Raw genomic sequence first — 14,850 nt, 5'->3', positions numbered from 1 at the left:
TAAGGAGACCAATACTGTACACAGTACTCCAGATGTGTTCTCACCAGTGCCCTGTACAACTGAAGCATAACCTCACTACTCTTGTAATCAATTCCCCTCACAAGAAGCGATAACAATCTATTAGCTTTCATCATTACTTGCTGTACCTGCACACTGGCCTTTTGTGATTCATGCAATAGGACACCCAGATCCCTCTGCACCTCACAGCTCTCACCAGTTAGATATGCTTCTCTCTAATTCATCCTGCAAAATGGACAATTTCACATTTCACATTTCGTGAACTCATGGTGTCCTGTGCGGCAAGCGGGAATCCCGCAGCGTAACATCGGCGCACAGCAAGGTCCCGCAAGCAACAATGTGATAATGACCTACTTGTTGGCAGCGCCTGCTTTGGCATGAATGCTGACCCAGGTGGCCAGGGAGAATGGCCCCTGCCTTTCATAGAAAATGGTGGGCCAGGGAGCTTTAACACCAACAGCAACTCATCTTGAAGTAGCTCCTTTCACAGCAATGTGCCGATTGGCCTCCTCCTGTCCCTCAGCAACATTATGAATCTATAAAATGTCTCAAGGTGTACCCTCAAACCAAATCTGACACCGAGCCCCCTAAGGAGATATTTGGAAAAGCTCGGTTAAATGAGGGGGTGAGGGGAGAGAAAGAGAGCGAGAGAGAGAGAGAGAGAGAGAGGGGGTGTGGGGACGGAGAGAGAGAGAGAAAGAGGTTTTGTGAGTCAATCCCAGAGTTTAGGGCCCACTGGAGAGGGCAGCAGGGACCTCAGTTTAACGTCTCATCCACAAGATGTGGTACCCCTGACAGTGCGGCACTCCTTCACAGGCAGTGTGAGTCACTAATACCAGCCAATCACCAAGGGGGAAACAGTCGAGGAAGAGGCAGAAAAACACAAAATGGAAGACAAACAGATCAGTTATTGGAGGACAGAGAGACCCTGGCCAGACAAGACCCATGAGTAGCTACAAATAAGAGTCATGTACTTACACTTCCTCATCGATGTCTCCCTGATATGCCAGTGGGCCCATGCACATTGAGCAGATGTTGTTCATGTGTTGGTAGCAGTCAGTGCAGTATAAACCTGATGGAGAAACAAGCACATGGTTTAAACACGTGACCTGTGTCCAGAAGGAATGGGGCACTTGGACAGGAGCTGGTCGGAGACAGAGTCGGCATTAGAATCCTGATAGGGTGGGTCAGGCCTGACTAAACCAGTAGAGGAGTTCAGGAACTTTGTGGATTGGGGACATTGCCTAGGATTCTTGCAAAGAATGGAGGGCATGGGAACAGGCCATTCAGCCCAGCTGGTCCATACTGTGCTCCATTTGTGCCTCTTCACACCAGTGTCTCAGCAAACCCTTCTGTTCCTTTCACCCTCATATGTTTATCTGCCCCCTGCACACCACCCACCACCACCCCCCCCAACACAAACATGCCCCTGCTGTTCGCCCCTTCTCCAGTACCTCCATATCCTTTCTGTAATGTGGAGACCAGAACTGTTCACACGACTAGAGTGTGGTCTGTCCAGTAGTCCAATACAAGTTTCACATAACGTCCCTTCTTTTCAATTCTATCCCTCGAGGAATGAACCCCACTGTTTGGTTTATGCTTTTGATAGTTTTGTGAAGCAGCTTTAATGATCTGTAAATCTGGACCTCCACATCCCTCTGCTCCCCAACCCCAAGGAATATGAAGCTTTGCTCTTCAGAACAACACGTCTCACATCTCACGTATTGGTGCTCAACTTCATTTCCCAATAACAGACCCAGTGGTGAGAGGATGCTTCCCCTCAGAGGGGCGTCTAGAACGAGGGGACACAGCTTAAAAGTTAGGGCTCGTCCAGTTAAGATGGACTTGAGGAGGAATTTCATCTCTCGGAGGATGGTCAGTCTGTGGAATTCTCTCCCCCAGAGAGCAGTGGAGGCCGGAATATATTCAAGGCTGAGCTAGACAGGTTTTCGATCAGCGAGGTGGGTCAAGGGTGATGGGGCCAACAGGCAGGAAAGTGGAGCTAAGACCAGAATTCGGACAGCCATGATCTTAGTGAATGTTGGCCAGGCTGAGGGGCTGAATGGCCTCCTTCTGCTACTAAATCCTATAGTTGAGGTTTCACCAGGACGACCCTGGGCCTGAAAGGGTTAAATTCTGTGTGCATGTCATACACAGACTTGGCTTGTATTCCCTCGAGTGTGGAAGATTAAAGGGTGATCGAATCGAGGGGTTTAAGATGATTAAAGGATTCGAAGGGATCGATAGAGAGAAACTGTTTCCTCTGGTGGGGGCGGGGAGTCCAGAACAAGGGGGAAGAACTTTAAAATTGGAATCAGGCCCATTCAGGGGTGATGTTAGGGAGCACTTACACACACACACACACACACACACACACAGACACAGACACAGACACAGACACACACACAGACACACACACAGACACACACACAGACACACACACAGACACACACACACACACACAGACACACACACAGCAGCGGGAATGTGGAAGTCTCTCCGCACCAAAAAAAGCTGTTGAGTTTGGGAGGGGGTCAATTGGAAATTTCCAAATGGAGCTGGATAGATTTTGTTGGGTAAGGGGAATAAGAGCTACGGAAACCAAGGTAGCCAAATACTTTGTGGTAATGTCACTGGACTAATCCAGTGGCCTGGCCTAATGGTCTGGAGACATGGGTTCAAATCCCACCCCGGCCGCTGGTGGAATTTAAATTCGATGAATAAATCTGGAATATAAAGCGAGTCTCAGTATCAGTGCCCTTGACGACCATCATTGATTGTCATAAAAACCCTGATGGGTCATTAATCCCCTTTAGGGAGGGTAATCTGCCCTCCTTACCCGGTCTGGCCTACAAGTGACTCCGGACCCACAGCCATGGGATCAACTCTTAATGTCCCCCCACAGATGGCCAAGCGAGACCCTCAGCTCAAGGGGGCAATTAGGGATGGGCAACAAATGCTGGTCTCACCAGAGATGCCCACATCCCATGAAAGAATGAACAAAAGATGGAGTTGAAATGGGGACCCTCCATGATTGAATCAGACAGTGGTACACATTGGAAGGGCTGAATGGCCTCCTCCTGTTTTGAGGCAGGAATAAAGTAAAGGGTCTTTCGCCCTCTTTCCGATGAGACATGGTGGATGATTCAAACATCCTACATGAAAATTCAGCCAAAAATGACCTTTGAATTGGTGTCTGTTGAAACATCGGTAATACCTTTACACCCGGGAGTAATACAGGGAACAAATAAATCACGGTCCCCCTCTTCGCGAATCCGGCCACACGCCATGCAGTATTCCTGGGACATTCCAGCCAGTGACGCTATCCAAGCGAACAGCTTGTACCTGAAAATAAATCCAGGGAAAGTAGCTGATGAACGAATGATTCCTCTGTCTGGTGAGGTTAAGGCGAGAGACCGCAACAGGATGTAGATCGGCTTGGAGAATGGGCAGACGAGTGGCAGATGGAATTGAATAGAGGGAAGTGAGAGGTGATGCAGAAGGGATAGGGAGAGGCATTATGGATGTATCAGTAGAGTTCTAAAGAATGTGCAGGGTCAGAGGGATCTAGGGGTTCATTTTATTTTTTCATTCATGGGATGTGGGCTTCACTTCACTGGCTAGGCCAGCCTTTATTGCCCATCCCTAATTGCCCCTTGAGAAGGTGGTGGTGAGCTGCCTTCTTGAACCGCTGCAGTCCAAGTGGTGTAGGTAGACCCAGGGTGCTGTTGGGGAGGGAGTTCCAGGATTTTGTCCCTATGGTATACGTGCACCCACAGTGCTGTTAGGGAGGGAGTTCCAGGATTTTGTCCCTGTGGTATATGTGCACCCACAGTGCTGTTAGGGAGGGATTTCCAGGATTTTGACCCTGTGGTATATGTGCACCCACAGTGCTGTTAGGGAGGGATTTCCAGGATTTTGACCCAGCGACAGTGAAGGAACGGCCGATATATTTCCAAGGCAGGATGGTGAGGGACGTGAAGGGGAACTTCCAGGTGGGCGTGGTTTCCAGGTGTCTGCTGCCCTTGTCCTTGTAGATGATAACGGTTGTGTGTTTGGAAGGTGCTGTTGAAGGAGCGTTGGTGAATTCCTGCAGTGCATCTTGTAGATGGTACACACACTGCTGCCACTGTATGTCGGTGGTGGAGGGAGAGAATGTTTGTGGATGGGGGGCCGATCAAGTAGGGCTGCTTTGTCCTGGATGGTGTCGAGCTTCTGGAGTGTTGTGGGAGCTGCACTCATCCAGAACAGACTGAGAGAGCAGTTAGTGAAGCAGCTGGGATCTTCTGCTCCAGAAACAGAGGCATTGAATACAAAAGCAGAGGGGTTAGGCCCCAACTAACGATGTGTGGGTCTGTGAGAGGGTACCGATGGGAATGTACCAGATCAGGTCCAGGGATGAGGGGGCTTTAGCAAAAGGGTTCGGTTGGAGAAGCTGGGATTGTTCTCCTTGGAGCGAAGGAGATCGAGGGGAGATTTGATCGAGGTGAACAAGATGGTGACAGGACAAAAAAAAAAACAGAAATACCTGGAAAAACTCAGCAGGTCAGGCAACATCGGTGGAGAAGAGCACAGTTAATGTTTCGAGTCCTCATGACCCTTCAACAGAACTAAGTAAAAATAGAAAAGAGGTGAAATATAAGCTGGTTTAAGAGGGGCGGGGGTTGGGTGGGACAAGAAGAGCTGAAAGAGGGCCAGAGATTGCTGGAGATAACCAAAAGATGTCACAGAGAAAAGGACAAAGAGGTGTTGAAGGTGGTGATATTACCTAAAGGAATATGCTAATTAAGGGTAGAAAGCAGGACAAACAACATACAGATAGCCCTAGTGGGGGGTGGGGTCGGGTGAAGGAATCTAAAAAGGCTAAAAGGTAGAGATGAAACAACGGATGGAAATACGTTGGGACCTGGAAAAAATATATTAATTTTGCTCCAATTTCCACCCCTCCATTATTTTGACATGGTCCATCTCTGACACTTCCCTTCCCATCCTTGACCTCTCTGCTCAATCTCTGGTGATAGACTGTCCACCAATATCCATTACAAACCCACCGACTCCCACAGCTACCTCGACTACAGTTCCTCACACCCCGCTTCCTGTAAGGACTCCATCCCATTCTCTCAGTTCCTTCGCCTCCGTTGCATCTGTTCCGATGAAGCTACATTCAAAAACAGTTCCTCTGACATGTCCTCCTTCTTCCTTAACCGAGGTTTTCCACCCACAGTCGTTGACAGGGCCCTGAACCATGTCCGGCCCATCTCCCACTTCAAACCTTCTCCTCCCTCCCAGAAACATGATAGGGTCCCCCTTGTCCTCACTTATCACCCCACCAGCCTCCGCATTCAAAGGATCATCCTCCGCCATTTCCGCCAACTCCAGCATGATGCCACCACCAAACACATCTTTCCTTCACCCCCTGGCGGCATTCCATAAGGATCGTTCCCTCTGTGACATCTTGGTCCACTCCTCCATCACACCCTGCTCCTCAACCCCCCCTCCCACGGCACCTTCCCATGCTACCGCAGAAGATGCAACAGCTGCCCCTTCACTTCTTCTCTCCTCACTGTCCAAGGGCCCAAACACTTTTAAGTGAAGCAGCATTTCACTTGCACTTCATTCAATTTTGTCTACTGCATTTGTTGCTCCCAATGCGGTTTCCTCTAAATTGGAGATACCAAATGCAGACTGAGTAACCACATTGCAGATCACCTTCGGTCTGTCCACAAGCATTACCCAAACCTCCCTGTCGCTTGTCATTTCAACATTCCACCCTGCTCTCATGCCCACATGTCTGTCCTTGGCTTGCTGCAAAGTTCCAGTGAAGCTCAACACAAACTGGAGGAACAACACCTCATCTTCCGACTAGGCACTTTACAGCCTTCCGGACTGAATATTGAGTTCAACAATTTTAGATCATGAACTCTCTCCTCCATCCCCAATCCCTTGCCGCTTTGTCCCCTGCTTTTTTGTTTTTTTTCCAATAATTTATATTTTTTCCTTTCCCACCTATTTCCATTATTTTTAAATGTATTTCTATACTTGTTTTATCTCTACCTTTTAGCATTTTACGATTCCTTCCCCTCACCCCACCCCCCACTAGGTCTATCTGTACCTTGCTCATCCTGCTTTCGACCCTTAATTAGCACATTCCTTAGATAATATCACCACATTCAACACCTCTTTGTCCTTTTGCCTGTGACATCTTTCAGTTGTCTCCACCTACCACTGGCCCTCTATCCAGCTCTTCTTGTCCCATCATCCACCCCCCCCGCCCCTTAAACCAGGTTATATTTCACCCCATTCCTATTTCTACTCAGTTCTGTTGAAGGGTCATGAGGACTCGAAATATCAACTGTGCTCTTCTCTGCCGATGCTGCCAGACCTGCTGAGTTTTTCCAGGTATTTCTGTTTCAGTTTTGGTTTTGGATTTCCCGCATCCACAGTTTTTTGCTTTTATAAGATGGTGACAGGTTTTGATAAGGGAGAGAAAGAAGAGCTGTACCCATTGGCTGATGGTACACGGACTGGGAAGGGTGGGGGCACAGATTTAAGCATTTGGGTGAGGGGTGGCAGGGGCGATATGAGGAAGAGCAGTTTTACAGAGCGAAGGGTGTTGACCTGGAACTTGCTGCCCACAAGGGGGGTGTCAACGGAGACGATGAATATTTTCAAAAGGAAATTGGACGGACAGTCGAGGGAAATAAGCTTGGAAGATGGAGGGGAGAGAGTGGAGGAATGGGGCTGACAGATTGGGGTACAGAGAGGCAGCATGGAGGCGATGGGCTGAACAGGCTGCATCTGGGCAACCATGGATCTATAAAAGCTGAGGAAAAAAAGCGGGAAGGGAATGGGCAGGACTCATGGAAATTACAAGAGCCCCAAAGTGCCGTTCAGAATTATTCCGCAGGTGACAGGAGCCTCCAGATCCCAATGTCTGAGGGTCAGTACTGAGGGAGCGCTGCAATGTCGGAGGGTCAGTACTGAGGGAGCGCCGCAATGTGGGAGGGTCAGTACTGAGGGAGTGCCGCAATTTGGGAGGGTCAGTTCTGAGAAGTGCTGCACTATCGGGGAGTCAGTAATGAGGGTGTGCCGCACTATGGGAGGGCCAGTACTAAGGGAGTGTCGCAGCATCGGAGGGTCATTACTGTGGGAGCACCGCATTGTAGGAGGGACTGTACTGAGGGAGAGCCGCACTGTGGGAGGGTCAGTACTGAGTGAGAGCCGCACTGTCGGAGGATCAGTACTGAGGGAGTGCTGCACTGTCGGAGGATCAATACTGAGGGAGCGCCGCACTGTCGGAGGGTCAGAGCTGAGGGAGAGCCGCACTGTGGGAGGGTCAGCGCTGAGGGAGCGCCGCACTGTCGGAGGGTCAGCGCTGAGGGAGAGCCGCACTGTGGGAGGGTCAGCGCTGAGGGAGAGCCGCACTGTCGGAGGGTCAGAGCTGAGGGAGAGCCGCACTGTCGGAGGGTCAGTGCTGAGGGTGCGCCGCACTGTTGTAGGGTCAGTAGTGAGGGTGTGTCGCACTGTCGGGGGGTCAGTACTGAGGGAGTGACGCACTGTCGGAGGGTCAGTACTGAGGGAGTGCCGCACTGTCAGAGGATAAATACTGATGGATCGCCGCACTGTCGGAGGGTCAGTACTGAGGGAGCCCCAAACTGTCGGAGGGTCAGTACTGAGAAGTGCTGCACTATCGGGGAGTCAGTAATGAGGGAGTGCCGCACTATGGGAGGGCCAGTACTAAGGGAGTGCCGCAGCATCGGAGGGTCATTACTGTGGGAGCACCGCATTGTAGGAGGGACTGTACTGAGGGAGTTCTGCACTGTGGGAGGGTCAGTACTGAGGGAGTGCCGCACTTTCGGAGGGTCAGTGCTGAGGGAGCGCCGCACTGTCGGATGGTCAGTACTGAGGGAGTGCCGCACTGTCGGATGGTCAGTACTGAGGGAGTGCCGCACTGTCGGATGGTCAGTACTGAGTGAGTGCCGCACTGTCGGATGGTCAGTACTGAATGAGTGCCGCACTGTCGGATGGTCAGTACTGAGTGAGTGCCGCACTGTCGGATGGTCAGTACTGAGTGAGTGCCGCACTGTCGGATGGTCAGTACTGAGTGAGAGCCGCACTGTCGGAGTGTCAGTACTGAGGGAGCCCCGCACTGTCGGAGGGTCAGTACTGATGAAGATCCGCACTGTCGGAGGGTCAGTACTGAGGGAGCGCCGCACTGTCGGAGTGTCAGTACTGAGGGAGAGCCACACTGTCGGAGGGTCAGTGCTGAGGGAGAGCCGCAATGTCGGAGGATCAGTACCGAGGGAGCGCTGTACTGTCGGATGGTCAGTGCTGAGGGAGTGCCGCACTGTGGTAGGGTCAGTAGTGAGGGTGTGTAGCACTGTCGGGGGGTCAGTAATGAGGGAGTGCCGCACTATGGGAGGGCCAGTACTAAGGGAGTGCCGCAGCATCGGAGGGTCATTACTGTGGGAGCACCGCATTGTAGGAGGGACTGTACTGAGGGAGTGCCGCACTGTGGGAGGGTCAGTACTGAGGTAGAGCCGCACTGTGGGAGGGTCAGTACTGAGGGAGTGCCGCACTGTAGGACGGTCAGTGCTGAGGGAGAGCCGCACTGTGGGAGGGTCAGTACTGAGTGAGAGCCGCACTGTCGGATGGTCAGTACTGAGGGAGAGCCGCACTGTCGGAGGGTCAGTACTGATGGAGATCCGCACTGTCGGAGGGTCAGTGCTGAGGGAGAGCCGCAATGTCAGAGGATCAGTACTGAGGGAGCGCCGTACTGTCGGAGGGTCAGTGCTGAGGGAGTGCCGCACTGTTGTAGGGTCAGTAGTGAGGGTGTGTAGCACTGTCGGGGGGTCAGTACTGAGGGGGTGACGCACTGTCGGAGGGTCAGTACTGAGGGAGTGCCGCACTGTTGTAGGGTCAGTAGTGAGGGTGTGACGCACTGTCGGAGGGTCAGTGCTGAGGGAGTGCCGCACTGTCGGAGGGTCAGTACAGAGGGAGTGCCGCACTGTCGGAGGGTCAGTACAGAGGGAGTGCCGCACTGTTGTAGGGTCAGTAGTGAGGGAGAGCCGCACTGTCAGAGGGTCAGTAGTGAGGGATTGCTGCACTGTCGGGGGGTCAGTACTGAGGGAGTGACGCACTGTGGGAGGGTCAGTACTGAGGGAGTGCTGCACTTTCAGAGGGTCAGTACTGAGGGAGTGCTGCACTGTCAGAGGGACAGTACTGAGGGAGTGCAGCACTGTCGGAGGGTCAGTACTGAGGGAACGCCGCACTGTCGGAGGGTCAGTACTGAGGGAACGCCGCACTGTCGGAGGGTCAGTACTGAGGGAACGCCGCACTGTCGGAGGGTCAGTACTGAGGGAGCGCCGCAATTTGGGAGGGTCAGTACTGAGAAGTGCTGCACTATCGGGGAGTCAGTAATGAGGGAGTGCCGCACTATGGGAGGGCCAGTACTAAGGGAGTGCCGCAGCGTCGGAGGGTCATTACTGTGGGAGCACCGCATTGTAGGAGGGACTGTACTGAGGGAGTTCTGCACTGTGGGAGGGTCAGTACTGAGGGAGTGCCGCACTTTCGGAGGGTCAGTGCTGAGGGAGCGCCGCACTGTGGGAGGGTCAGTACTGAGTGAGAGCCGCACTGTCGGATGGTCAGTACTGAGGGAGTGCCGCACTGTCGGATGGTCAGTACTGAGTGAGTGCCGCACTGTCGGATGGTCAGTACTGAGTGAGTGCCGCACTGTCGGATGGTCAGTACTGAGTGAGTGCCGCACTGTCGGATGGTCAGTACTGAGTGAGAGCCGCACTGTCGGAGGGTCAGTATTGAGGGAGCGCCGCACTGTCGGAGGGTCAGTACTGATGAAGATCCGCACTGTCGGAGGGTCAGTACTGAGTGAGTGCCGCACTGTCGGATGGTCAGTACTGAGTGAGAGCCGTACTGTCGGAGTGTCAGTACTGAGGGAGCGCCGCACTGTCGGAGGGTCAGTACTGATGAAGATCCGCACTGTCGGATGGTCAGTACTGAGTGAGTGCCGCACTGTCGGATGGTCAGTACTGAGTGAGTGCCGCACTGTCGGATGGTCAGTACTGAGTGAGTGCCGCACTGTCGGATGGTCAGTACTGAGTGAGAGCCGCACTGTCGGAGTGTCAGTACTGAGGGAGCGCCGCACTGTCGGAGGGTCAGTACTGATGAAGATCCGCACTGTCGGAGGGTCAGTACTGAGGGAGAGCCACACTGTCGGAGGGTCAGTGCTGAGGGAGAGCCGCAATGTCGGAGGATCAGTACCGAGGGAGCGCTGTACTGTCGGAGGGTCAGTGCTGAGGGAGTGCCGCAATGTGGTAGGGTCAGTAGTGAGGGTGTGTAGCACTGTCGGGGGGTCAGTAATGAGGGAGTGCCGCACTATGGGAGGGCCAGTACTAAGGGAGTGCCGCAGCATCGGAGGGTCATTACTGTGGGAGCACCGCATTGTAGGAGGGACTGTACTGCGGGAGTGCCGCACTGTGGGAGGGTCAGTACTGAGGTAGAGCCGCACTGTGGGAGGGTCAGTACTGAGGGAGTGCCGCACTGTAGGACGGTCAGTGCTGAGGGAGCGCCGCACTGTGGGAGGGTCAGTACTGAGTGAGAGCCGCACTGTCGGATGGTCAGTACTGAGGGAGAGCCGCACTGTCGGAGGGTCAGTACTGATGGAGATCCGCACTGTCGGAGGATCAGTGCTGAGGGAGAGCCGCAATGCCAGAGGATCAGTACTGAGGGAGCGCCGTACTGTCGGAGGGTCAGTGCTGAGGGAGTGCCGCACTGTTGTAGGGTCAGTAGTGAGGGTGTGTAGCACTGTCGGGGGGTCAGTACTGAGGGGGTGACGCACTGTCGGAGGGTCAGTACTGAGGGAGTGCCGCACTGTTGTAGGGTCAGTAGTGAGGGTGTGTCGCATTGTTGGGGGGTCAGTACTGAGGTAGTGACGCACTGTCGGAGGGTCAGTGCTGAGGGAGAGCCGCACTGTCAGAGGGTCAGTAGTGAGGGATTGCTGCACTGTCGGGGGGTCAGTACTGAGGGAGTGACGCACTGTGGGAGGGTCAGTACTGAGGGAGTGCTGCACTTTCAGAGGGTCAGTACTGAGGGAGTGCTGCACTGTCAGAGGGACAGTACTGAGGGAGTGCAGCACTGTCGGAGGGTCAGTACTGAGGGAACGCCGCACTGTCGGAGGGTCAGTACTGAGGGAACGCCGCACTGTCGGAGGGTCAGTACTGAGGGAGCGCCGCAATTTGGGAGGGTCAGTACTGAGAAGTGCTGCACTATCGGGGAGTCAGTAATGAGGGAGTGCACTATGGGAGGGCCAGTACTAAGGGAGTGCCGCAGCATCGGACGGTCATTACTGTGGGAGCACCGCATTGTAGGAGGGACTGTACTGAGGGAGTTCTGCACTGTGGGAGGGTTAGTACTGAGGGAGTGCCGCACTTTCGGAGGGTCAGTGCTGAGGGAGCGCCGCACTGTGGGAGGGTCAGTACTGAGTGAGAGCCGCAATGTCGGATGGTCAGTACTGAGGGAATGCCGCACTGTCGGATGGTCAGTACTGAGTGAGTGCCGCACTGTCGGATGGTCAGTACTGAGTGAGTGCCGCACTGTCGGATGGTCAGTACTGAGTGAGTGCCGCACTGTCGGATGGTCAGTACTGAGTGAGTGCCGCACTGTCGGATGGTCAGTACTGAGTGAGTGCCGCACTGTCGGATGGTCAGTACTGAGTGAGAGCCGCACTGTCGGAGGGTCAGTACTGAGGGAGCGCCGCACTGTCGGAGGGTCAGTACTGATGAAGATCCGCACTGTCGGAGGGTCAGTACTGAGTGAGTGCCGCACTGTCGGATGGTCAGTACTGAGTGAGAGCCGCACTGTCGGAGTGTCAGTACTGAGGGAGCGCCGCACTGTCGGAGGGTCAGTACTGATGAAGATCCGCACTGTCGGATGGTCAGTACTGAGTGAGTGCCGCACTGTCGGATGGTCAGTACTGAGTGAGTGCCGCACTGTCGGATGGTCAGTACTGAGTGAGAGCCGCAATTTGGGAGGGTCAGTACTGAGAAGTGCTGCACTATCGGGGAGTCAGTACTAAGGGAGTGCCGCAGCATCGGACGGTCATTACTGTGGGAGCACCGCATTGTAGGAGGGTCAGTACTGAGGTAGTGCCGCACTGTCGGAGGGTCAGTACTGAGGGAGAGCCGCACTGTCGGAGGGTCAGTACTGAGGGAGTGCCGCACTGTCGGAGGGTCAGTACTGAGGGAGTGCCGCACTGTCGGAGGGTCAGTACTGAGGGAGTGCCGCACTGTGGGAGGGTCAGTGCTGAGGGATAGCCGCACTGTCGGAGGGTCAGTGCTGAGGGAGTGCCGCACTGTGGGAGTGTCAGCGCTGAGGGAGAGCCGCACTGTGTGAGGGTCAGCGCTGAGGGAGAGCCGCACTGTGGGAGGGTCAGCGCTGAGGGAGAGCCGCACTGTGGGAGGGTCAGCGCTGAGGGAGAGCCGCACTGTGGGAGGGTCAGCGCTGAGGGAGAGCCGCACTGTGGGAGGGTCAGCGCTGAGGGAGAGCCGCACTGTGGGAGGGTCAGCGCTGAGGGAGAGCCGCACTGTGGGAGGGTCAGCGCTGAGGGAGAGCCGCACTGTGGGAGGGTCAGCGCTGAGGGAGAGCCGCACTGTGGGAGGGTCAGCGCTGAGGGAGAGCCGCACTGTGGGAGGGTCAGCGCTGAGGGAGAGCCGCACTGTCGGAGGGTCAGCGCTGAGGAAGAGCCGCACTGTCGGAGGGTCAGCGCTGAGGGAGAGCCGCACTGTCGGAGGGTCAGCGCTGAGGGAGAGCCGCACTGTGGGAGGGTCAGCGCTGAGGGAGAGCCACACTGTGGGAGGGTCAGCGCTGAGGGAGAGCCGGAATGTCGGAGGGTCAGCGCTGAGGGAGAGCCGGAATGTCGGAGGGTCAGCGCTGAGGGAGAGCCGGAATGTCGGAGGGTCAGCGCTGAGGGAGAGCCGCACTGTCGGAGGGTCAGCGCTGAGGGAGAGCCGCACTGTCGGAGGGTCAGCGCTGAGGGAGAGCCGCACTGTCGGAGGGTCAGCGCTGAGGGAGAGCCGCACTGTCGGAGGGTCAGCGCTGAGGGAGAGCCGCACTGTCGGAGGGTCAGCGCTGAGGGAGAGCCGCACTGTCGGAGGGTCAGCGCTGAGGGAGAGCCGCACTGTCGGAGGGTCAGCGCTGAGGGAGAGCCGCACTGTCGGAGGGTCAGCGCTGAGGGAGAGCCGCACTGTCGGAGGGTCAGCGCTGAGGGAGAGCCGCACTGTCGGAGGGTCAGCGCTGAGGGAGAGCCGCACTGTCGGAGGGTCAGCGCTGAGGGAGAGCCGCACTGTCGGAGGGTCAGCGCTGAGGGAGAGCCGCACTGTCGGAGGGTCAGCGCTGAGGGAGAGCCGCACTGTCGGAGGGTCAGCGCTGAGGGAGAGCCGCACTGTCGGAGGGTCAGCGCTGAGGGAGAGCCGCACTGTCGGAGGGTCAGCGCTGAGGGAGAGCCGCACTGTGGGAGGGTCAGCGCTGAGGGAGAGCCGCACTGTGGGAGGGTCAGCGCTGAGGGAGAGCCGCACTGTGGGAGGGTCAGCGCTGAGGGAGAGCCGCACTGTCGGAGGGTCAGCGCTGAGGGAGAGCCGCACTTTCGGAGGGTCAGCGCTGAGGGAGAGCCGCACTGTCGGAGGGTCAGCGCTGAGGGAGAGCCGCACTGTCGGAGGGTCAGCGATGAGGGAGAGCCGCACTGTCGGAGGGTCAGCGCTGAGGGAGAGCCGCACTGTCGGAGGGTCAGCGCTGAGGGAGAGCCGCACTGTCGGAGGGTCAGCGCTGAGGGAGAGCCGCACTGTCGGAGGGTCAGCGCTGAGGGAGAGCCGCACTGTCGGAGGGTCAGCGCTGAGGGAGAGCCGCACTGTCGGAGGGTCAGCGCTGAGGGAGAGCCGCACTGTCGGAGGGTCAGCGCTGAGGGTGAGCCGCACTGTCGGAGGGTCAGCGCTGAGGGAGAGCCGCACTGTCGGAGGGTCAGCGCTGAGGGAGAGCCGCACTGTCGGAGGGTCAGCGCTGAGGGAGAACCGCACTGTCGGAGGGTCAGCACTGAGGGAATGCGGCACTTTCGGAGGGTCAGTACTGAGGGAGTGCCGCACTGTCAGAGGGTCAGTATTGAGGGAGTGCTGCATGGTCGGAGGGTCAGTACTGAGGGAACGCCGCACTGTCAGAGGGTCAGAAATGAGGGAGTGCGGTACTGTCGAAAGGTCTTTAATGAGGGAGTGCCTCACTGTCAGGGGGGTCAGTACAGAGGGAGTGCTGCACTGTGGGATGGTGAGTAGTGAGGGAGCGCTACTCTGTCGGACAGTCAGTACTGAAGAAGTGCCACACTGTCGGAGGGTCAGTACTGAGGGAGTGCCGCACTGTCGGAGGGTCAGTACTGAGGGAGTGCTGCACTGTCGGAGGGTCAGTACTGAGGGAGTGCCACACTGTCGGAGGGTCAGTACTGAGGGAGTGCCGCACTGTCGGAGGTTCAGCGCTAAGGGAGAGCTGCACTGTCGGAGGGTCAGTACTGAGGGAGTGCCGCACTGTTGTAGGGTCAGTAGTGAGGGAGTGCCGCACTGTCGGAGGGTGAGTACTGAGGGAGCAAAGCAATGTTGGTGGGTCAGTACTGAGGGAGTGCTGCACTGTCGGAGGGTCAGTGCTGAGGGAGTGCTGCACTGTTGGAGGGTCAGTACGGAGGGAGTGCCACACTGTCGGAGGGTCAGTACGGAGGGAGTGCCGCACTGTCAGATGATAAATACTGATGGATCGCCGCACTGTCGGAGGGTCAGTACAGAG

The 14,850-nt window shown here is 55.8% G+C and overlaps 1 protein-coding gene across 1 annotated transcript in view; it reads right to left on the bottom strand.

The window, feature by feature from the left end:
- Positions 1-14,850, bottom strand: part of LOC121274450 (DC-STAMP domain-containing protein 2-like) — a 186,321-nt gene that overhangs the window by 2,760 nt on the left and 168,711 nt on the right. Inside the window, exons 12-13 of the mRNA XM_041181786.1 lie at positions 3,236-3,363; positions 997-1,090 (exon numbers count right to left, since the gene is read on the bottom strand). Of these exons, the coding sequence (XP_041037720.1) occupies positions 997-1,090; positions 3,236-3,363 (222 nt within the window). The remainder of the gene's footprint in view (positions 1-996; positions 1,091-3,235; positions 3,364-14,850) is intronic.

Source organism: Carcharodon carcharias (assembly GCF_017639515.1).
Source record: "Carcharodon carcharias isolate sCarCar2 chromosome 36 unlocalized genomic scaffold, sCarCar2.pri SUPER_36_unloc_3, whole genome shotgun sequence".
Classification (NCBI taxonomy): domain Eukaryota; kingdom Metazoa; phylum Chordata; class Chondrichthyes; order Lamniformes; family Lamnidae; genus Carcharodon; species Carcharodon carcharias.
Note: the sequence above shows the minus strand (reverse complement) of the source record. Positions and strands in the feature narration are given on the sequence as shown.